This window comes from Nicotiana tabacum, chromosome 20 (genome assembly GCF_000715075.1).
Source record: "Nicotiana tabacum cultivar K326 chromosome 20, ASM71507v2, whole genome shotgun sequence".
Classification (NCBI taxonomy): domain Eukaryota; kingdom Viridiplantae; phylum Streptophyta; class Magnoliopsida; order Solanales; family Solanaceae; genus Nicotiana; species Nicotiana tabacum.
Window position 1 is genome coordinate 135368810 of NC_134099.1, and position 23437 is coordinate 135392246.

The window sequence follows — 23437 nt, forward strand, 5'->3', positions numbered from 1 at the left end:
TAATATTTTTTTAAATTTGTCGATATTTTATAATAATGATAGGGAACAAAGGTGCAACGCACGTTAGGAGAAGACTAGTATATAATATGTATATAGTTGTATATAATCTACTAAAAAAATAATTAGTACTATTAATAAATTTAACCGGTTGTTGTGTAAATATTCCTATATTTTTTTGTCATTTTTTCGGCAATAATATAGCGCGAAAAAAAATCCTCACTAGTCCATATTACTGCTTCTCTTCTCTTTCAACGCCTTTTCCCTTTCATGGACGCATCCTTCGCGCAGAAGCGACAGCTGGACTCCACCACAGCAGATACTTCCACTGCTTCCACTCCCACCAAGCGCCGTCACCAATTACAGTCTTCCTCTGCAACTCCGCCGTCCAATACCTTCCGTACACCGCCGCCTCCTTTTCTGAAGCTCGCTCCTAGTGAAGCCTTTTTCCGTATCCTCTGTCCGGCGGACAAAACCGGCGGCGTCATCGGCAAAGGCGGCGCCATCATCCGCCAAGTCCGAGAGGAGACCGGAGCTAAAATTCGTATCGACGATTCACTTCCCGGCTGCGATGAGCGCGTTATTGTTATAATAGCCGACTCGACGAAGAAAGAGTGCAGCTCAGCTGCTAATTCCAGTGCCGAAGAATTAGCAAATTTGGACGACGAGTCATCGTCATCGCAGGCTCAGCGGGCGTTGATTAGAGTTTTCGAGAGGATATTGAAGGTGGACGAGGAGCGGAATGCGGAAGGGGAGGGGAGGAAGGATGAATGTAGTGACGTATCTGGTCCACAGGGAGTGGTTGTTTGTAGGCTGTTAGCACCGAGTAATCAGGTTGGCAGCGTGCTAGGCAGAGGGGGGAAGATTATTGAGAAGATAAGACAGGAGGCTGGAGCTCAAGTTAGGGTTTTGCCTAAAGATCAGTTGCTTGCTTGTGCTTCACCTGGTGACGAGTTAATTCAGGCAATGCACTTTCTTCGTGCTCCATACACTTCATTTTAATATCCAGCTGTCTTGAATTTAATACTCCGTATCATTTACTCCCTCTGATGCAATTTATGTGAACTGATGACATGAATTGAGCTTAAATGGAGAAGTGAGGATTCACCTAGACGACTCCAACTTGTTTGGAACTCAGGCGTAATTGTTGTTGTTGTTCTAATGACTTTAAGAAAAAAAAATGAAAATGTTTGAAACTTGTGGTCTTAAATATGCCATAACAATATAACTGTTACGCAACGCCTTCCTGATGATCTTTGGAAGGGCAACGTAAGGCTAAGCAACCGATGTCAGTGCGGTTGCTGTCCGCCAATGAGGTCCTCGCCGCACGCTAGACTAGATTGTCAGTGCCGTGCGGGAAAACCAATGTCGTAAGCAAATTGCGGAAGCTGAGAGAGAATTGGGTTTTGAATGATGATGATGATTTTATTGCTGAATGAAAATGCTGATTACAATGATGTGGTGTCGAGGGGAGAGACACCAGAAAATGCTGATTGAAATGTTTGATTGTTTGGTCCCCCTTAATAATGCTTAAAAAAATAAACCAACATTACAAGACTAGTCCTAATAAAGCTGTAGAAGCACACTGAAATGAAAATGATGAAAACTAGTCTATGATTACAATGAAAAGGACTTAGATTATTACAAGGAAAAACTAAGTCCGATGGCAGCATCTTTGTCTTGCGGGTCTGCGCGCGCGTTGCTGTGGGCGCGCGCGACACTTGATGTGCTGGCCTGAGGCTGGGCACTGGTGCTTGGCATCAGGGTCTGTGCGCGAGGCGCTGCTGGAATGGGCCTGCAGCTGGGCGCTGGCGAGGCATCAGGATCTGCGCGCGCGGCATTGTCAGGGCGCGCGACGCTGTTGTCATTGGCCAGCCCTTGGGCGCTGGCGAGAGGCATCGGTGGGGCGACAGAGGCACATGCGCGCTTGTCACTTGGCGCAGCCAAGACCACGGGGCCGACCATGGCGCTAGGCATTGTGAGGCTTGCTAGGCCGCCATGGGGCGCGGCCAAGGGGTCATGGGGCATGTCTGGAAAGCAGCCCATGACATTCTCCCCCACCTGAGTTGGCGCCGTCCTCGGAGCCTTATGATGATGATGATGATGATGATGTTTCTGATGGTTGTTGGATGGGAGGTCTGCGCCCCTCTGTTCTTTGAGCTTGCTGTTGTAGCGAAGCAATGATTGCATGCGGCTGACATGGAAGACTGGATGGATCTTCCACCAGGATGGAGTTTTGACCTGGTATGTGGACTTCCCAATGCGTTTTGCAATGGGCAGGGGCCCGATGTATTTTTGTTGCAGGCGAGGGTCATGGGTCCTTTCTGCAAACAAGTACCGCTTTGGGATGCATAGCATTACTTTGTCCCCTGGTTGATGTTGGGCAAAGCAAAGCTTCTGTTCGGTGAACCTTTTTGCCCGCTCTTGGGCCCTGATGAGATAGCTCCGCACTATCTCCATGTTGCGCTCCCATTCGCTCGAGAAGTTGGCAGCTCGAGGAGATTTCGGCATGGTTGAGGCATTCACCGTTTGCGGGAGAAGCGGTTGCTGTCCGGTAACAATTTCAAAAGGGCTCTTGTTTGTATGATGGCTCTTTTGAGAATTGAAACACAGTTGAGCAGCATCCAGGAGCTTCACCCAATGCTTCTGTGATCCGGTTGCGAAGTTGCGGAGATATTCCTCCAGCATGTCATCGAACCGGTCTGTCTGGCCATCCGATGGTGGATGGATGTCTGTGTTGCGACTCAATGTTGACCCAAAGCACCTGAAGAGATGGGTCCAAAAGTTGCTAGTGAAGCGTGAGTCGCGCCTACTAACAATGTTTTTGGGCAGGCCCCAATGTTTGACAATGTGCGAGAAGAAGAGTCGAGCTGTATCTTCTGCTGAGATGTTTTGCGGGGCTGCTATGAAAGTTGCATAGTCTGAGAACTGATCTATGACAACCATGATGGATGCAAGATTGCCGACTTGGGGCAATCCCGTGATGAATCTGAGGGAAACACTTTCCCATGGTCTCTGAGGGACATGTAATGGCTGCGAGGGTCCCGGCTGTGATGAGTGATCCGACTTGTCCTTGTGGCATGGCTGACAAGTCTTCACACGATGATGAGCGTCACCAGTCTTTTGAGGCCGATGACATGATGGTTGATTGTTGCTGCGAAGGGTAGCCTGAACCTGAGGTTCATGTCTGTTGACTACCTTCTCCAACTGCATGGCCGAGATGTTTTCAGCGGCCATCTTTATGGGAAAGCATGGTATGGTGCAGGGCTTGGCCCCGTTTTCTCCCATCATCAGGAGCATGTTGGCAAATGGTACTGGAATGGTGTTGGTTTGCCTCATGAACTCCAAACCCACTATGATGTCGAAGTCATCTATGATTGCGATGCGCAGGTCGATGCTTCCTTTGTATGGGCCAAGTTTCACTGGGACATTTGTAGCTGTTCCACCCAATGTTTGAGGTGGTGAGTTGATAGCCTTGACGCGGCCTTTGCTCTTTTGTACCACAAGACCTAGGCGCTCTACTTGCGTTGATGACAAGTAGTTATGGGTGGCACCCGTGTCTATCAATGCGTGAAGGGGCTTGCCGTTCACTTTCAATTCGACGAACATTAGGGTCCTCGCTTGCTTAGGAGGTCCTTCGTCCATCTTTTCTTTCCCTTTCCTGGTGATCAGGACTGATGTTTTCTTAGGAGGACATGCACTGGTCCCCGCTAAGGCATGAGGGATAGAGCCAACAATTGCATTGAAGGCGCCTACCTGGTTGTCTTCAGATGTGTCTGATGCATCTGTCTCATCCTCGACAGTCTGATGAGCATTGACCTTGATGTTTGGGCATTCATTGTTCCAATGTGCCCCGCCGCAATGACGGCATTCTGAGGGAGGCTTTCTTCCCTGATTGTTGTTGATGGATGCAGCACTGTTGCTGTTGGAGGGAGGAGTCTTAGTTTTGGATGCACTCCGATCTCCCCCACTTTTGCTTGGACCACCATTGCTGGGATGGTGCCCGTTGAATCCCCCTCGGACAGACGGCTGGGGCCTGTCGTTCTGAGTTCCCAAATGATAGTCGCCAAGGCATTCTGCAGCTTGAATGGCCTTGGGCAGGGTGTCTACCCGTTGTCGTTGTAGTTCCATACGGGCATGAGGTTTCAAACCTTCTATGAATGCGAAGAGTTTGTCTTTGTCCCCCATGTCGCGTATGTTTAGCATGAGTGCGGAGAATTCGCGCACGTACTCCCTCACTGATCTGGTGTGGCGGAGGTCCCGTAGCTTTCTCCTGGAATTGTATTCCACATTTGCGGGAAAGAACTGCAGGCGTATGGCTACCTTCAATTCGTCCCATGTCTGAAGAGTATCTTCATCGGCCTTGATGGCTTCGTGTTTGACCCGCCACCAAAGTTTGGCATCGCCCTGAAGATACATGGCAGCAGTCGCTACCTTTTTGGATTCCTCCAAATGGCCCACGGCATCGAAGTATTGTTCGATGTCGAAGATGAAGTTTTCCACTTCTTTAGCATCCCGGGATCCGTTGTATGGCTTTGGCTCCGGTATCTTAAGCTTTTGTGGAATGGGGGTGAGGTTTGCTGCACCCCTGATGTGATGATCGCCTTCTCGAAGTAGGCTCTGTAAGGCAGCATTGACAACGTTGAGCTTGTCAGTCAAGTCGTTTATGGTTTGCTGCATGGCAGTTAGTCTGTCTGCCTCATGTTGCTGATGGGCTTAATCGTCGGCACGCTCCTGTTGGAGGTCCTCAAATTTGCCATGAATATTGGCAGTTTCGATGGCTGCCGTTTGTCGGTCCTCGTCGGAGTCACGACTGATGTTTGCAATGTCATTTTCGGCCTGCCGCATTCGGCGGTCCAGGTCGTCCAACCTTTGCACTAGGTTGTTGCTTTGATCAGGCACCGTTTCTACGATGGGTCGTAATCGGTCAACCGTCTCTTCTAGGGATGCTAGACGCTCCCCATGATTCACCATGGTCAGAAATGGTGATGATGGCAAATGTTCCCTCGTCCGATGTCGAGCCTAGGCTCTGATACCAACTGTTACGCAACGCCTTCCTGATGATCTTTGGAAGGGCAACGTAAGGCTAAGCAACCGATGTCAGTGCGGTTGCTGTCCGCCAATGAGGTCCTCGCCGCACGCTAGACTAGATTGTCAGTGCCGTGCGGGAAAACCAATGTCGTAAGCAAATTGCGGAAGCTGAGAGAGAATTGGGTTTTGAATGATGATGATGATTTTATTGCTGAATGAAAATGCTGATTACAATGATGTGGTGTCGAGGGGAGAGACACCAGAAAATGCTGATTGAAATGTTTGATTGTTTGGTCCCCCTTAATAATGCTTAAAAAAATAAACCAACATTACAAGACTAGTCCTAATAAAGCTGTAGAAGCACACTGAAATGAAAATGATGAAAACTAGTCTATGATTACAATGAAAAGGACTTAGATTATTACAAGGAAAAACTAAGTCCGATGGCAGCATCTTTGTCTTGCGGGTCTGCGCGCGCGTTGCTGTGGGCGCGCGCGACACTTGATGTGCTGGCCTGAGGCTGGGCACTGGTGCTTGGCATCAGGGTCTGTGCGCGAGGCGCTGCTGGAATGGGCCTGCAGCTGGGCGCTGGCGAGGCATCAGGATCTGCGCGCGCGGCATTGTCAGGGCGCGCGACGCTGTTGTCATTGGCCAGCCCTTGGGCGCTGGCGAGAGGCATCGGTGGGGCGACAGAGGCACATGCGCGCTTGTCACTTGGCGCAGCCAAGACCACGGGGCCGACCATGGCGCTAGGCATTGTGAGGCTTGCTAGGCCGCCATGGGGCGCGGCCAAGGGGTCATGGGGCATGTCTGGAAAGCAGCCCATGACATTCTCCCCCACCTGAGTTGGCGCCGTCCTCGGAGCCTTATGATGATGATGATGATGATGATGTTTCTGATGGTTGTTGGATGGGAGGTCTGCGCCCCTCTGTTCTTTGAGCTTGCTGTTGTAGCGAAGCAATGATTGCATGCGGCTGACATGGAAGACTGGATGGATCTTCCACCAGGATGGAGTTTTGACCTGGTATGTGGACTTCCCAATGCGTTTTGCAATGGGCAGGGGCCCGATGTATTTTTGTTGCAGGCGAGGGTCATGGGTCCTTTCTGCAAACAAGTACCGCTTTGGGATGCATAGCATTACTTTGTCCCCTGGTTGATGTTGGGCAAAGCAAAGCTTCTGTTCGGTGAACCTTTTTGCCCGCTCTTGGGCCCTGATGAGATAGCTCCGCACTATCTCCATGTTGCGCTCCCATTCGCTCGAGAAGTTGGCAGCTCGAGGAGATTTCGGCATGGTTGAGGCATTCACCGTTTGCGGGAGAAGCGGTTGCTGTCCGGTAACAATTTCAAAAGGGCTCTTGTTTGTATGATGGCTCTTTTGAGAATTGAAACACAGTTGAGCAGCATCCAGGAGCTTCACCCAATGCTTCTGTGATCCGGTTGCGAAGTTGCGGAGATATTCCTCCAGCATGTCATCGAACCGGTCTGTCTGGCCATCCGATGGTGGATGGATGTCTGTGTTGCGACTCAATGTTGACCCAAAGCACCTGAAGAGATGGGTCCAAAAGTTGCTAGTGAAGCGTGAGTCGCGCCTACTAACAATGTTTTTGGGCAGGCCCCAATGTTTGACAATGTGCGAGAAGAAGAGTCGAGCTGTATCTTCTGCTGAGATGTTTTGCGGGGCTGCTATGAAAGTTGCATAGTCTGAGAACTGATCTATGACAACCATGATGGATGCAAGATTGCCGACTTGGGGCAATCCCGTGATGAATCTGAGGGAAACACTTTCCCATGGTCTCTGAGGGACATGTAATGGCTGCGAGGGTCCCGGCTGTGATGAGTGATCCGACTTGTCCTTGTGGCATGGCTGACAAGTCTTCACACGATGATGAGCGTCACCAGTCTTTTGAGGCCGATGACATGATGGTTGATTGTTGCTGCGAAGGGTAGCCTGAACCTGAGGTTCATGTCTGTTGACTACCTTCTCCAACTGCATGGCCGAGATGTTTTCAGCGGCCATCTTTATGGGAAAGCATGGTATGGTGCAGGGCTTGGCCCCGTTTTCTCCCATCATCAGGAGCATGTTGGCAAATGGTACTGGAATGGTGTTGGTTTGCCTCATGAACTCCAAACCCACTATGATGTCGAAGTCATCTATGATTGCGATGCGCAGGTCGATGCTTCCTTTGTATGGGCCAAGTTTCACTGGGACATTTGTAGCTGTTCCACCCAATGTTTGAGGTGGTGAGTTGATAGCCTTGACGCGGCCTTTGCTCTTTTGTACCACAAGACCTAGGCGCTCTACTTGCGTTGATGACAAGTAGTTATGGGTGGCACCCGTGTCTATCAATGCGTGAAGGGGCTTGCCGTTCACTTTCAATTCGACGAACATTAGGGTCCTCGCTTGCTTAGGAGGTCCTTCGTCCATCTTTTCTTTCCCTTTCCTGGTGATCAGGACTGATGTTTTCTTAGGAGGACATGCACTGGTCCCCGCTAAGGCATGAGGGATAGAGCCAACAATTGCATTGAAGGCGCCTACCTGGTTGTCTTCAGATGTGTCTGATGCATCTGTCTCATCCTCGACAGTCTGATGAGCATTGACCTTGATGTTTGGGCATTCATTGTTCCAATGTGCCCCGCCGCAATGACGGCATTCTGAGGGAGGCTTTCTTCCCTGATTGTTGTTGATGGATGCAGCACTGTTGCTGTTGGAGGGAGGAGTCTTAGTTTTGGATGCACTCCGATCTCCCCCACTTTTGCTTGGACCACCATTGCTGGGATGGTGCCCGTTGAATCCCCCTCGGACAGACGGCTGGGGCCTGTCGTTCTGAGTTCCCAAATGATAGTCGCCAAGGCATTCTGCAGCTTGAATGGCCTTGGGCAGGGTGTCTACCCGTTGTCGCTGTAGTTCCATACGGGCATGAGGTTTCAAACCTTCTATGAATGCGAAGAGTTTGTCTTTGTCCCCCATGTCGCGTATGTTTAGCATGAGTGCGGAGAATTCGCGCACGTACTCCCTCACTGATCTGGTGTGGCGGAGGTCCCGTAGCTTTCTCCTGGAATTGTATTCCACATTTGCGGGAAAGAACTGCAGGCGTATGGCTACCTTCAATTCGTCCCATGTCTGAAGAGTATCTTCATCGGCCTTGATGGCTTCGTGTTTGACCCGCCACCAAAGTTTGGCATCGCCCTGAAGATACATGGCAGCAGTCGCTACCTTTTTGGATTCCTCCAAATGGCCCACGGCATCGAAGTATTGTTCGATGTCGAAGATGAAGTTTTCCACTTCTTTAGCATCCCGGGATCCGTTGTATGGCTTTGGCTCCGGTATCTTAAGCTTTTGTGGAATGGGGGTGAGGTTTGCTGCACCCCTGATGTGATGATCGCCTTCTCGAAGTAGGCTCTGTAAGGCAGCATTGACAACGTTGAGCTTGTCAGTCAAGTCGTTTATGGTTTGCTGCATGGCAGTTAGTCTGTCTGCCTCATGTTGCTGATGGGCTTAATCGTCGGCACGCTCCTGTTGGAGGTCCTCAAATTTGCCATGAATATTGGCAGTTTCGATGGCTGCCGTTTGTCGGTCCTCGTCGGAGTCACGACTGATGTTTGCAATGTCATTTTCGGCCTGCCGCATTCGGCGGTCCAGGTCGTCCAACCTTTGCACTAGGTTGTTGCTTTGATCAGGCACCGTTTCTACGATGGGTCGTAATCGGTCAACCGTCTCTTCTAGGGATGCTAGACGCTCCCCATGATTCACCATGGTCAGAAATGGTGATGATGGCAAATGTTCCCTCGTCCGATGTCGAGCCTAGGCTCTGATACCAACTGTTACGCAACGCCTTCCTGATGATCTTTGGAAGGGCAACGTAAGGCTAAGCAACCGATGTCAGTGCGGTTGCTGTCCGCCAATGAGGTCCTCGCCGCACGCTAGACTAGATTGTCAGTGCCGTGCGGGAAAACCAATGTCGTAAGCAAATTGCGGAAGCTGAGAGAGAATTGGGTTTTGAATGATGATGATGATTTTATTGCTGAATGAAAATGCTGATTACAATGATGTGGTGTCGAGGGGGAGAGACACCAGAAAATGCTGATTGAAATGTTTGATTGTTTGGTCCCCCTTAATAATGCTTAAAAAAAATAAACCAACATTACAAGACTAGTCCTAATAAAGCTGTAGAAGCACACTGAAATGAAAATGATGAAAACTAGTCTATGATTACAATGAAAAGGACTTAGATTATTACAAGGAAAAACTAAGTCCGATGGCAGCATCTTTGTCTTGCGGGTCTGCGCGCGCGTTGCTGTGGGCGCGCGCGACACTTGATGTGCTGGCCTGAGGCTGGGCACTGGTGCTTGGCATCAGGGTCTGTGCGCGAGGCGCTGCTGGAATGGGCCTGCAGCTGGGCGCTGGCGAGGCATCAGGATCTGCGCGCGCGGCATTGTCAGGGCGCGCGGCGCTGTTGTCATTGGCCAGCCCTTGGGCGCTGGCGAGAGGCATCGGTGGGGCGACAGAGGCACATGCGCGCTTGTCACTTGGCGCAGCCAAGACCACGGGGCCGACCATGGCGCTAGGCATTGTGAGGCTTGCTAGGCCGCCATGGGGCGCGGCCAAGGGGTCATGGGGCATGTCTGGAAAGCAGCCCATGACATAACATTCGTGTGGCAATAAAAGCTTGTTATTGAGGTAAAATGGAAAGTTTAACTTATTTTCGAATTTAGAAAGACGTCATTCTTTTTGGGATGGATTAAAAAGGAAATGTTGCCACATGTTTTGAAACGAAGAGAGTTGCTGATTGCATATCACTGTCTCTGAACACTACTCTGAACAATATTTGTTCTCGTTGAGGAGTTTTGTGCTTAATTGGTTCTTTGATCATGCTCACGACTTCCATGTACCTAAAGGAACACAGTAGTGTTGAACTTGTTGTTTCTCTACGGAGGAAGAAACAATTGTTAGAATGTGTAAATTATACTCAAAAAGGGAATTAATAGACCTCCTTTCTGATAGGTTCGCTGTTATCTTGCATGCTCACCTGTCAAAAGTAGGTTCACCTGCAGCAGTAACAAAAATGGAGAGTAAGAGGAAGAAGTTGGAATAGATTAATTATACTTGAGTTCATAGAGATATGTTGAAATAAAAATTTAATGGAGTCAGCAAAGCTCTTACATCTAATTGAAAGTATCGCATAGCAATGTATTATGTTCAATTGAATGCATGAAGATTGTAAATTCTGCCATTTAAGGTCTTGATTAAAAAAAAAAATCTGCCATTTAAGGAAATAAGTTTTTTGGACCGCAGTCTATACTGGAAGCAGGTGAAACAAAGTTGAGTGCATGTTTTTGGAAGTCCGTAACTTGAAGCATGATGGATACAAAATGATAAAAAGGAAAGGAGGAAAAGGAACAACAGTGATGTATTCTGTGAGTAAGGCAATGCATGAGTGAGATTGATACTATATACTATATCAATCTAGCATAAAAGGGCATCATTTATTAGTGCCCCCCCCCCCCCCCCTGTGGACAATGGGAAGATCCTCTATACAAGCGGTATATAAAGTAGGAGCCCTATGCAGAATAGTTCCTTTCTACAACACCCCTCCAGTCATATAGACATATTGAATATCAGCTGTGCACAAAATATATACTATCGTGATAGGATTGTTTGTGCCAATCAATGAACCCATGAAACAATGTCTTCTGACAAACTCGACCAAGTCTAAGCAGTTATGATATATAAATATTGGTTGAGTTGGAGGTACTTTTACTCGTTGATTTTATTCATAAACCTAGACCAAAGTAACCTTCGTAGTGTCATGACAATATCCAAAGCTGACCGTTGTAATATTAAGTTGGAGGGCAAGGAGGAGCATACACGAGACAAATGGAACCACTTTACTTGTACCTCTGTTTATGCTGATGCAAAGGGGAAAATCCCTTGTATCACTCTTGACAGGTACTAATAGAAAGAATGACTGAGATTTTACTATCAGTTGATCCTTCCACCTGCAAGTTTCTGTTCCCTCACATTAAAAGTTGATGAGACACAGTGTGATCATATCGTCCAACTCCTCCATCTCCTAAACCTGCAATTCCTTCTAAATCTTTGTTTTCTTCTATTCCCTCCACCAGAGCTGGCTGATTTTCAGAGATGGCAAACAGATGCTGGGGGCAATCCTTTTAAACAATGATCCCATACCAAGTATGCTTCCAGAAGTTCAATCTCCTCCACTTTATACCAAGTAGATCTGTTACAAGTATATGTGATGTTTCTGTGTGTATTATATAGAATATGTGATTTTAGCAGAGTCAAATGCTGGATTGATTTATTAGCTTTATTTGAGAAATATTTTTGTTCATTTTTTTAATTGTTTTTGTCTCGCTTGCATGATTACATCACTCTGTATGTGGTTTTGACTTCTCAGAGGATATCTTCACGTTGCAGATAACCGGAAGCTTTTCAGCTGTGAGAAAAGCTCTGTTGTCTGTTTCAAGTTGTCTTCAGGATAACTCGAGGATAGATTCAGTAAATGCCTCTACCCCAAAATTTTCAGGAATGTCACAAACTGGAACTGGTTATCACACTCCAGATCAGTTTTCAAGGAGTTCTGGTGTTGAAAGTGCTGGAATCAACCACAGGATGGTCTTGGAGGAAGAGATCATGTTTAAGGTGTTGTGTCCGGTTGACAAAGTTGGAAACTTAATAGGAAAAGGAGGCTCAATTATAAGGGTGATGCAGAATGAAACTGGTGCTTCTATCAAGATTGCTGATTCAGCATCTGATTTAGATGAAAGAGTTGTTGTGATATCTGCAAGGGAGGTGGGTAGGCTGACCATTAACTAAGCAACTGTTTATGCTTTTTGAAACACTGATCCAACTTGCATTTGTTATGTTAAAGTCATATGCTCACTTCCTTGTTGTGCCACTTGGCAGTCATATGATCAACTGTGTAGAGTCAATTTGAAGATTATTTAAACTTGTTGAATATATAATTGAGTGAGGAGGAATTGCATGTGTTGATCTTTTAACATTGCTACTCTATCCTTGCCAAGATTTATTGAGATCAGCTGCTTTGCTCTTTCTGCAGAACCCAGAGCAAAGACATTCCCCTGCTCAGGAAGCTCTTATTCGTGTACAGGCCAGAATTGCCGAGATTGGATTTGAACCAGGAGCTGCAGTTGTTTCAAGGCTTCTGGTACATGCACGTCACATGAGTTCTCTCTTTGGTAATGGAAGTATTCTAATTGCTGAATTGCGACGACTCACTGGTGCTAGTATACGTATTTTTCCTAGAGAACATTCTCCAAAATATGGTTCCCACACTGAAGAAGTTTTACAGGTAAATACAGATTTTCATTCTAAAAAATATGTAGTAGTCGTTACATCTCAGCTATATAACTTGTGTTGCTTGGAATTTTCCTTTTCTTTTTTCTGGGGGGGGGGGGGAGGGACAGTGGTACGTTGAAGTTAGTGTTCTGACAGGGAAATCACGGTGTGTGTTGTTGATGATTACTGGATGCATGTGTTCTCTGTTTCTGCATTTTGTGATACTTCTAATTAGATGAATATGGATCTCAAATAAATTGAGTTGCATTTCGACCTCTGTTCTATAAACTCATATTGCTTAAATTTCTTGGGGATGGGTGGGGAGAGAGTAGCATTTAAGATGTGAGAGTATTCAGATAGACTAATCAAAGTGTTTCGATGATGATCATCAAAGAGACGTGCATTCCATGTCTGTATTTTCTGATACTTGTTACATGCACGTGTATCTCAAATAAATTGAATTGCATTTCTGTCTCACTTGGTGGAACTTACCTCCACCAGCACTATATAAAAAATATAAATGAGAAGGAGTTCAACCTTGTTTTCTATCCTTCATTGTTCCAACTGTGACTTCTGATTTTGAATTCTCTACAGGTTATTGGGAGCATGCACTCTGTCCAGGATGCTTTGTTCCAAATTACTTGTAGGCTTCGTGATACAATGTTTCCCATGAAGCCACATATTTCAAATATTGCCCCTTCGCATTTTCCCTCCTATTCTGAAATTCCATCCCCATCATTCAGGCCAAGGCACGGTCCTGCTTCTCCTAGTTACCGCTCACCTGCTGGCTACCCTCATGGTATGGAACCTGGTATTCAGATCACCTGGTATTTTATCCAAACCCTATGAACTGCTGGCTCACATTATTTAGACCGTAATGTTTATTCAGATCGTGCTCCCCATTTCCATGGCTATGAAAGACAAGGACATGTTCCATTTTTTGATAGACCTCCTTCACCTGGAAGATGGGGTCCTCAGGTTTGTGGGAGCTCTTTCCAGTAAATGTAAATTATTGACACATTTTTTATGATTGGGAATGTTGCATTCCCGACTATTCACGTTCCTTCTTGCTGTTTTATCCAGGCAGTCAGTTCTAGATATACAGCTGGAGTGGCTGATTTAAGTGGAGGCTTTGCCTTGAAGAATGGGCACAATGGCAGGTAACTTGTTTTCCTCTGTCTGCAACAATGTCTTAGGTTGCTTATGAAATTGTGATCACTGCTAATAACTTGAAGCGATCCATTGAATCTCCCAGGGGAGTGCTGGGTTGGATGCACTAAAGGGGCTACTGGTTTCCCTGTTAGTGCAGGACTCACCGGTTTCTGATTCACTTGGGGTAAAATTGTTTCCTTTTGGGGATACTAGTTTGGTTTTCCTTGTGCAACTTTAAGTGGAGAGCTGTGGGCAATTAGTTGGTAGCGGCTTGATTAATTTTGTTGCAGGCTACAGTATAGGAATTTAAAAGCTATATAGAAGCATGAACTCAATTCACTGTTAATCCATTTTGTCAGGGAAGTTATGTCTTTGCATGCACAACATAGACAAGCCATGTAAAAGAACATGCTTCTTTATGGAAGTACGAAAAGAGGCTATCTTAAAAAATATAGGGTAGAGGATATGCTATTGTAGTCTTCAAATTTCTCTTAACCTGGGGTTTGGCGGCTGGACGATTACAGAAAATTGGTCAAACATGAGTATGCAGCTCCGCCTTATGAGCTGGATGAGGGCAGATTTGTTAAGTCGTTCAGCTTCCTGTAATTTGCATTTGTCTATAAAATGTAAAGTTCTTATAAACAGGAATGCTAGATAGAGACGTAGATTACATGATGAGATAGAATTTCCTTTACTGAGGTATGAACCCCTTCTCTCTTGTAAGAATAGTATCCACATAAACTTCAAATGCAAGTCAATGGAATCCCTGCAGAGCTCACGGGTCACCTGCTTTAAAATTTGAGTTGTAAAGTTTGTGTTGGAGATATTGAGGTCTTTAATTAAATGTTAAACTTGACTGTAGTATAAAGATAAGTCTGTTGGAGATACTTGAGGTGTTCAATTCATTGTTAATGAATGAAAGAGAAAGGGGTGTAGAATCTGAACATTTGACTTGGAAGTTCATAGATCTATTTATTTTTCTTGGTTGATTTCGATTGTTGTTTAATTTGCTATTTGTCGTATCCTTTTCATATCTTGCCATCGGTTTGCATATCCACTATATTAAACTCTTTTTGCAGTGAGACGGCAACACCTAATTTGCCAGGCATTGTTATTGAAGTTGTAATTCCTCAGATTTTGTTAAAACATGTTTATGGAGAGGATTCTCGCAACCTTAGTGATATAACAAGGGTAGGTCAGTTTCCTTGTGGAAGCTTTGTTTCTCTTCTTAGATAAGGTAGTTAACATTTGTGTTTGGGGTTCAGATTTCAGGTGCTAAGATAATAGTTCATGATCCTGTAGCCAGTTCTACAGAAGGCACTGTTGTTGTGTCGGGGACACCAGATCAAGCACGAGCTGCTCAGAGCCTTATTCATGCCTTCATCTTATCTGAACAGAATATGTAGATTTTCCTTCTTTATTCATGTTCCTAGAGGTAACCTATGTGGTGGTTTCTTTTTTGTTTTTGTTTTTTATTTCTTAGGAGCAATATCAAGTTCTTAACTCACATTTCCTTTTTCAATTCAGTTGACACATATTTGTGATAGTAAAATAAGTGTAAATAATTGTCAGAACCTGTGGGAAAGACATAAGGTATGTGAGAATTATCACTCGAGGGGCTAAAGGGAAAAAGCCTTAATGAAGTGGAAAGAAAGAGAATATAAAAAGAGACTCTTGGGGGGGGGGGAGTTAGTTGTCTTTTCCATCACATTTGGATATTGGAGTATTTTGCAGGCAAAACCTGTGCAAGTCTGCATAGAAAACGACAAGCACATGAATTTATCAGTTCATATGATTCTTGTAGTATGTGGAGCATTCTGATGTGGGTCTATAAGAAACACAAGACGTAGATGTACCCTTCTAAATCCTTGTGATTTCCTTTGGCTATACATGTTGCTAATAATCAGTTGAGTGTTGAATTGCTTGGACACTATCATGTGCATGAAAATCATAGAATTATATATTGTTTATTAGTCTTAGAGTAGTAATTTATTGAAAGGTTCAGTTTCTTTAATGTGACCAAAAATAGATTTGTGTCTCTACTGTTGTAATGGATATAGCCCGGTTATGTTAATGTGACAAAAAATAGATTTGTGACTTTACTGGCAAAAGCATAATGACAATACATGAAATCAACCCCTGTAACATGTTGAGTGGTCTCGCTGGAGGAACTTTAGGTCACACAATGCATATCACCTACTTGCTGCAGCATTTAAAGAAGGATGTGTAAATAAAGTTTCCTTTATAGAAAAGGATATAAAGTTTCACATATAATAAAGAGACGTGTTTTCTGTTTTTTACTACAAAGGCGATTAGGCAAATATGTTCGCTTTGGAAAAGAGATATGTTGATAGCAATAAATATGATAATTTCAGCGAGCTCCAAGGATGAAAGCTACCTTCTAGAAATAAATTGAACGCGGGAGATTATAAAGAAGAAATAATTTACTTGTTTTTATATACACACACACACATACATACCCTTTGTGATGGTTGAATCTTATTTTATTCTCCAATTCTGGATTAATACAATGTAATCGTATTTAATTTAGTCACAAATGACCTAGAGTCCCAATATTGCGTTCTTTTTATAGTGTTTAATGTCCTTGTTTCTACCGCAGGTTTGACAAGAAGATGCCAACTACAGCCTTTGCTATAGTATATGAGGTGGCGAAATCAATTTGTAATTCGTCTAAAGTGACCAAGTTTAAATGAATTGCGTAATGACCTGTTTGTCACTTGACTCAATGAGTCAAAGTTCGAAATGATCCATTAACATATCGAGCGACGTTCCACAGCGCACAATAATTACAAAGGTACCATTCATCTAGCCTCAGTGAATAAAAAGTTACACGGAAACAAAAAGAGATAAGTGAGAGAGAGAGGGTACAAAAATTTCTTCCCAAACAAGTATTGTCCATAATTTTGCTCTCTTTTTCTTTTCACCCAAACAAAAGATAGTATACCCTCCGTCTCATTTATATAACTTTATATTTTATTAGTTATAGAGTTTAAAATATTAATATGAAATATGAAGTATAAATTGATGCTATTTAAGATTAATTGAAAATTTAGTCTGATAGATAAAATATCAAAATTTAAATTTAAGATCACTGAAATTATGTAGAAATGAATGAAATTAAATATTTTAAAATTTTATTTTTAAATAAAAAGAGCGTGATATATATAATTGTGACAGATAGCAACTTTTCTCCCGCGTTCTCTTTTTGTAGAGTATCTTTTTTCCTTCCTTTGGTACGATCATGATTCATCGTATAAAAACAGTAATCCTAGGAATAGACCCACCAAAGAGAAAATGTTCACTTATGCCACAAGTCTTCCTCTGTTTTTATTATTTTCAAGATGGTGACACATGCACAAATGTTTAAGAAAGTCAAAAACCGGTCCACATTCATATACTATCAATTTTCCTTTTTGCCTTTTTAATTTAGGAAAAGGTCCAAATTTACTTATCTATTATCCAAAATTGCTCAATGTCGCCATCCATTAGATATTTTCTCCATTCATATTCCTGCCATTAACAAATAGTTTTGTATTTATCCTTTATATTAACGGAGCTTCATCATGAAATTAGCGTGTCCAAAATTTTCAAGAAAAATATTTATAATTCCCCTTTTATTTTGAGTGTGTACAATTACCTTCGAAGTGGAGATTTGTTAAGGGTTAAGGACAAAAATAAGACTTTTTTCTACCAACCAAAGTAAGATTAGACCCAAAGTTTAACCGAGAGTAAAGTTGCTCAATTTCCAAATCGTTAAATGAGGTGAATTTTTCCCTTTCCCCTTTTAATTTCCTACCAGCATTAGACTCGGTCCTAGTTGCTTCCATCTCGCCCAACTAGGAATATTTTTTGCTTTTCCACATATTTTTATGGCAAAGAATTGCTCATAGAAAAATTCACACTTTAGAAAAGGCAAACTTGGTGGTTTCTTGGCTTGTAAAGGATGAACAATTTTGGAGAAAAAAAGGCACCCCAAGAAGAGTGAAGCAAAGGCAATTAGAAGAAAATATTAAAAAGCAAGTGTACTATATTAATATGTGAGCACATTCTCTTTAAAGTGATCTACGTTTTGGGTGGTTGTGGATTTACTATTACACATACATGTATTCTTGTTTTGGCAGTGAAGTTTGGTTTGAAATTGGTTTAACCTCATTTGTTGAGTTTGGTAAAGAAAAAATAAGCCTTATGCATGTAATCACTATATGGTAAACAATACAGTATAACAATCATTTTCCATCTTAATTATTTCATTAAATGTGTTGAGAGAATTTCTTTTCTCAAGAAAGAAAAGAAAAGATCAAAAAAATGCATGGGATTGAGAAGATCAAAGCTGCAAGAGAAATTCTGAAGTTTAACATAGAGAAATCAAGAGAATTAGGAGTAGAAATTGGTGATAGTGGCTGCAGATTGGAGAGTTGTGGGCAGAGGCTGAATTTCTTAGCAGATGCCCTTAGAACTATAGCATGTAAATGTACATTATACAAGATGATTGGTCGTGATATTGATCGCGCTATTGGTCCTGCTGCATCTGTTGTTAAGATATTTGATGTCATTTGTGGACTTGAAAAAACTCTTTCCACTGGCCCTTCTGATGATATCTCAGCTTATCTCACTACACTCAAATGGATGGAAGAAGCACTCGGCCTTCTCACCGATAACTGCAAATTAGTCATTTCTTGGCTTGAAAACAGCAACTGCAATTCTTCATCAGTTGCTGAAAGTTGGTATGTTATGAATGTGAACAAGTGTTTGAATATACTTAGGCAACTCCAGGCTACAGAGGAACGTTCTCGTGCCAAAGGTGGAGCATTGATGGTCGCACTAGACAAGCTGGAAAGTGAATTGGCATCCTCGTTAACGGATATAGCCCCACTCTCTTTGCCTTTACCTAATATCATTCAAAATGTGCAAGCCATTATTGATAGATTGGACGCGAACCATAGATTTGACAAATGTATGTCTATTTATATTGAGGTTCGGAGTTCAAATGTGAGAAAAACTTTAGAAGAGCTGGATTTGGACTATCTGGAGGAGATATCATTGACAGAGTTTGACAGTGTTTTGAGTGTAGAGTCTCACATTGACCAATGGCGCGAGCACTTGGAATTCGCAGTGAAGGATTTGTTAGACATAGAACACAGGCTTTGCAATGAAATATTCCAGAAATCGGCATCTAAAGATAGTAGCTGTACGGACTGCTTCGCGAAAATTGCAGTCCAATCTGGGATTCATTCTTTCATCAAATTTGGCAACACAATTACCAGAGGGAAGAAAGAAGCAGTTAAGCTGTTGAAGTTATTGGACATGTTTGCTGCTCTAAACAAAGTACGCTCCGATTTCAACAGACTTTTCAGTGGAAAAGCGTGTGGTGAAATCCAGAGCCAAACAAGGGATCTGATCAAGAAAGTTGTGAATGGTGCTTGTGAAATTTTCTGGCAACTTTCTCTCCAAGTGGAACTGCAGAGGACAATTAGTCCTCCGGCGAATGGTAGTGTTCCGAGGCTGGTTAACTTTGTCACGGAGTATTGTAATCAGCTTCTTGAGGATGAATATTGGTCCACACTTATCCAAGTTGTGGAGATACATCAAAGTTGGAACCACGAGAGCTTGGATAAGAGGCTTCTTCTAAATGAGATGCGAAAAATAATAATGGTAATTGAGCTCAATATAGAGAGTTGGGAAAAGACATACGAAGACGATTCTCTCTCCAATCTCTTCTTGATGAATAACCATTGGTACTTGTGCAAGTACACGAAAGGAACAAAACTTGGCGAGCTAATGGGACACGAATGGATTAGAGGTCACGAGGAAAACATGGAGTATTACGAGACACTATATTTGAAAGAGAGCTGGGGAAAACTCCCGGACCTTGTGAGCGAGGAAGGTCTAGTGTTGTTCCCTGGAGGGAGAGCCATTGATCGACAAGTGGTTAAGAAGAGATTCAAGGAATTCACTAAGGCTTTCGACGAAATTTACAAGAGGCATTCCCATTGGGAATTGTGTGATAAGGGGTTAAGATGGCGAGTACGCCAACTCGTTTTGCAGGTTGTTGTCCCTTCTTACAGTAGCTACTTGGCAAAATACATGCCCTCTATGGAACTTGAAGTTGCTAGTACTGGTGATCAGCACATAAAATACACAGCTGAGACCTTGGGAAATATGATCAGTAGTCTATTTGAACCAAAAGTTGGAAAGTATGGCAATACTACAAAATGCACAGAATTGAATGGCAAGATTAATAATAGCATTGTTGCTAATCACCTTTCTTCCACACCAGCAGCAGCATGAAGTATGAAGCTTGTCAACTACTAATACAAGAAAGGTGATGATCAGTTCGTCGTACAGAAACTGATTAGTTTTCCAACCTTAATCCTGAACTACTAGGTTGTAAAGTGTTGTACATAGTTTATGCATACACCTCATGATCTTTGATTATACTTCTCTGGCAAAATGCTAAACAAGCTACATCCAAGAATATCTTTCATTAGTCGTGGTATGTAATGTAAATAAGATGCTAAATCCTAATACTATGTTTTAGCAGCTCAATTACATGTGTGTCTTCTGTCTTACACAAACGCTTGTGATTCATATATTTTCATTTATAGACTTTAGCCTAATGGGACGATAAAGAACCGCCCGGTGCACTAAACTCCCGCTATGCGCGGGGTCGGGAGAAGGGCCGGACCACAGGGGTCTATTGTGACGATGTTTGATACAATAACCCGAAGAATCGTTTCTTTACTTTCTTTACAATTGCTAAGCCTGGGGTAAGAGAATTTGGAGGTTTGAGGGGGGTAAGAGAATTTGGAGGTTTGAAGTGTCATCTTAGAACCAGTAGGTAGAGAGGTACCAGGGGATAGTCTTAACAGTAGAAAGTAAGGTGCCCCTTGTACAGTTGGTTTGTTAGTTTCAACCACCTAGACACAGACTACCCTCTAGGCCCTTACCCAGAATAATAGTTTCTTCTTTAATATAAAAGGTCCGCAAGGGTTGACTGAGTTGGTTGGGTAAGTGGTTTTCCACATGGGAGACCTGGGATTGATTCTCCTCACCAGCAGTCTCCTCAGTCAGGGCTCGTTGCACCGGGCTTGCCTTGTGCGGTTTACATCTCATGTGTAGTTTGCGAGCTATTGCACAGGTTACCCAATGCGCACCCAAAGAATAGTTGATGCAGGTTTCCCTGAGAATTTTTCAAAAAAAAAAGTAAATTTAAGAGTAACCCCCCATTTTGCTCTGATGCTTCAAAGATGTTGCCGCACTCATGTCAGATTTAGAGTAGCAACATATGTTGTTCAGATGATCCTTCAAAGCAAGCCGTATCCCGAACACCCGTCGATGAAGTTGAGTAGTAACATTAGACCATGAATTTTCAATTAACTAATATAAAAAAAATCAAGTTATATTAACAGGACAATGGTTGGTCATTTAACTTAATCAGATAGAAATTGAGCTTTGACTAAGTGTGTTCAAAAATATTGTCCCAAAATAATAGTCGCTTTAGGCATTCAAAATTAAATTTGTTAATTATTTTCAACTATACACTTAATATTAAAGTAGTAGTTCCTTTTATAACTGCTCAATTCTCAAAAAGTTTTTAACAAGAGTAATTTAATAAATTATACGTCGCCATTTATTGTTTTCTTGATGAACGTGAAAAGTACTAGATAGTAGTTAAAATGGGACAAAGTGAGTAAAAGTTTCCAATTTATTCCAAAAACTCTTATCTTCCACCATTACTCCACCAACTAGGAATTCTGGTTGTTGAATAGCCCAATAATTGAACTTTCATAGATGTAGAACTGAGTGCTCATAAAAGTGGAAGTGGCCGTTGAAACATTTAACCACCGAGATTTAAGTCTTCTTCTACCATAGGAAGCTAGTATGAACAAAGCTCATTAATCCCTCCGTTTCAAATTATCTATCATGTTTCTCTTTTACACGTTCTTTAAAAAAATATTAAATAAGAGAGGTTTTTGACTGTATTACTCTTATCTATGTCTTAAGATTTAACCTCTCTTTATTTAATATTTTCGCATAATTGAGGTATTTGTAGTCTTTAAGAACAATTAATATTAAGGGTAAAATAAGAAAAAAATAATTAATTTAATTTTAAACTTCTAAAATGACAATTAATTTGAGACAACTATTTTTAAAAACCACGATAGATAATTCGAGATGGAGGAAGTACTACTATCTTAGAACGGTCTACCACATAACCAAACAATCATTGATTCATCATTTTTCTTGTACTTGTCAACTTCAGTGTGGAACCGAGCCTTCTTTATTATTTTTACTTTTACTTTTCAATTTAAACAAATCAAGAGAAGATATTTTCTGGTTTTACCCTTATTATTAATATATCTTATTTTACAAATTATTTCTCAAGACTTTTAAAAATACTATCATTGTCATGGATACTATAGTAAAACATGCACTTCATCTACTATTTCTTAAGGAGCGTGCAAAGTTCATTGTAGATAAGTAAAAGTCAATGGAGGGAGTATATATATTCTATAGACATTCAATCAATTAAAGACTAGGTACTAGTGTTATGAATTTATATTCCCCATTAACTTAATTTCCTTGACACAAAACTATGTATTCTAGTAATATAACTTAACTCATAAAGGATGGGTAGATATACGTATTTCCCCCATGATTGTTAAATCGTATTCATTCTAAACGTAAAGTGATAAAACTGTCTTTAGTCATATTTGTTTGACTCAAAATTTAGACTCGGGTTCAACCAATTAAATTTAAGTAAAATAGAGTCAATCTTCGTTAATATTAATATCCGAAAGACAAGATTATCGATTTTGTGGCAGATAGTATATATATTTAACCGAATGTCAATAGATGTGAGCAACACTAACAATATTCAATGATCCACAAAGGTGGAAGATAGCATTAAAAAGTAAAAAATAGCAATGAATGACATTTAAGTAAATAAGAACGTGTGAGTCACTCGAAAAAAGGTGGGATCTGTAGATATTCTTTCTGACAATGATGAATGATTGATGAGTCTTTGAACATTCAGGTTGTTCTTGGATCAAGTGGAAAGGTTAGACAAGAATTTTAGTAAAAAGATTGTTTTTGTATACTTGCAATATGGCCAGATTCCTTCTATAAAGTCAATGTGTTTTCTTACAAGTAAATATCTTATGTCCCCTATCATTATGTCTCTTTCAATTTATGAGGAACATATTCCTAAAAGCCCTAACAGTACATGTACAGAGAATATCCACTAAAATATTCTCTTTTGCGTCCTATCCTAAAACTAGCCGTTATGACTCTATCTAAGATGCTCGACCTCGATCTTCATCTACGATGACTTTTCGACCTTGATCTTTGCTGACTCTTCGACCACACCCTTCATCGCTTCAGGGACCACTTCGACCTTGGGCAAGTCTTTGTTGAAGTCGTATTGATGACATGTGGTAGTCTATGAGTACCTCCTTAATGTTAACATGGTTTGATCATATCAAAGATAATTTTTGACCCATATAGTTAGTCCCTCCATTTATTGAGGTCGTCCTCGCAGGTGAGCTTAATGAGCGGATAATGTCATTTTCGGTCGAACTTATCGAGTAAGCTGCAAGAGTCATACACGTCGTCTCGAACAGACAATGTGGCCCTCTATGGGCTGCATATTTCAAATATCTCAAGTTTTCCAAGCGATTTGTTGGAGTTATCCTGCCCAAGGTTAGAGTGACGTCATGACATCATGCATTATTATGACACATATTCCCGATATATTGCTTCGATTCATGTGTGACCCTTGATTGGATCCGCCGTTTCGATTCTGGTGCCAATTATGACAAGCTATTTTTGGGTTTAGTTCCATGATCTCTATAAATAGAGGTTCTTGAACTTGAATTTAAAGTTTGTTTCTTCTAATTTTTCAGAGCACCAACCTTC

General features: G+C 42.4%; 2 protein-coding genes across 3 annotated transcripts; both read left to right on the forward strand.

The window, feature by feature from the left end:
• Positions 1-211: 211 nt before the first annotated feature.
• LOC107793475 (RNA-binding KH domain-containing protein RCF3) lies at positions 212-16476 on the forward strand. 2 transcript variants are annotated; one of them, XM_075240968.1, is made up of 9 exons: positions 212-960; positions 11465-11839; positions 12108-12359; positions 12941-13145; positions 13236-13324; positions 13430-13506; positions 14578-14689; positions 14764-14933; positions 16119-16476. In XM_075240968.1, the coding sequence occupies exons 1-8, from the start codon at positions 268-270 to the stop codon at positions 14902-14904; spliced, it is 1944 nt and encodes a 647-aa protein (XP_075097069.1). In that variant the 5' UTR covers positions 212-267; the 3' UTR covers positions 14905-14933; positions 16119-16476. The 2 variants fall into 2 exon arrangements, with proteins under 2 accessions (XP_075097069.1, XP_075097068.1); XM_075240967.1 differs by lacking the exon at positions 16119-16476 and having other exon boundaries at positions 14764-15304.
• A 1206-nt stretch (positions 16477-17682) lies between these two features.
• Positions 17683-20059, forward strand: LOC107793472 (exocyst complex component EXO70A1-like). The gene has a single exon (XM_016615845.2). The coding sequence runs from the start codon at positions 17825-17827 to the stop codon at positions 19805-19807; it is 1983 nt and encodes a 660-aa protein (XP_016471331.1). The 5' UTR covers positions 17683-17824; the 3' UTR covers positions 19808-20059.
• Positions 20060-23437: the final 3378 nt, after the last annotated feature.

Excerpts from the sequence above, each read along its gene's own strand:
- LOC107793475 (XM_075240968.1), top strand. The coding sequence starts at position 268 with ATGGACGCATCCTTCGCGCAGAAGCGACAGCTGGACTCCACCACAGCA. Across the intron at positions 13,325-13,429 it reads CTGGAAGATGGGGTCCTCAG|GCAGTCAGTTCTAGATATAC; the intron begins GTTTGTGGGAGC and ends TGTTTTATCCAG. Across the intron at positions 14,690-14,763 it reads ACCTTAGTGATATAACAAGG|ATTTCAGGTGCTAAGATAAT; the intron begins GTAGGTCAGTTT and ends TTTGGGGTTCAG.
- LOC107793472 (XM_016615845.2), top strand. The coding sequence starts at position 17,825 with ATGCATGGGATTGAGAAGATCAAAGCTGCAAGAGAAATTCTGAAGTTT.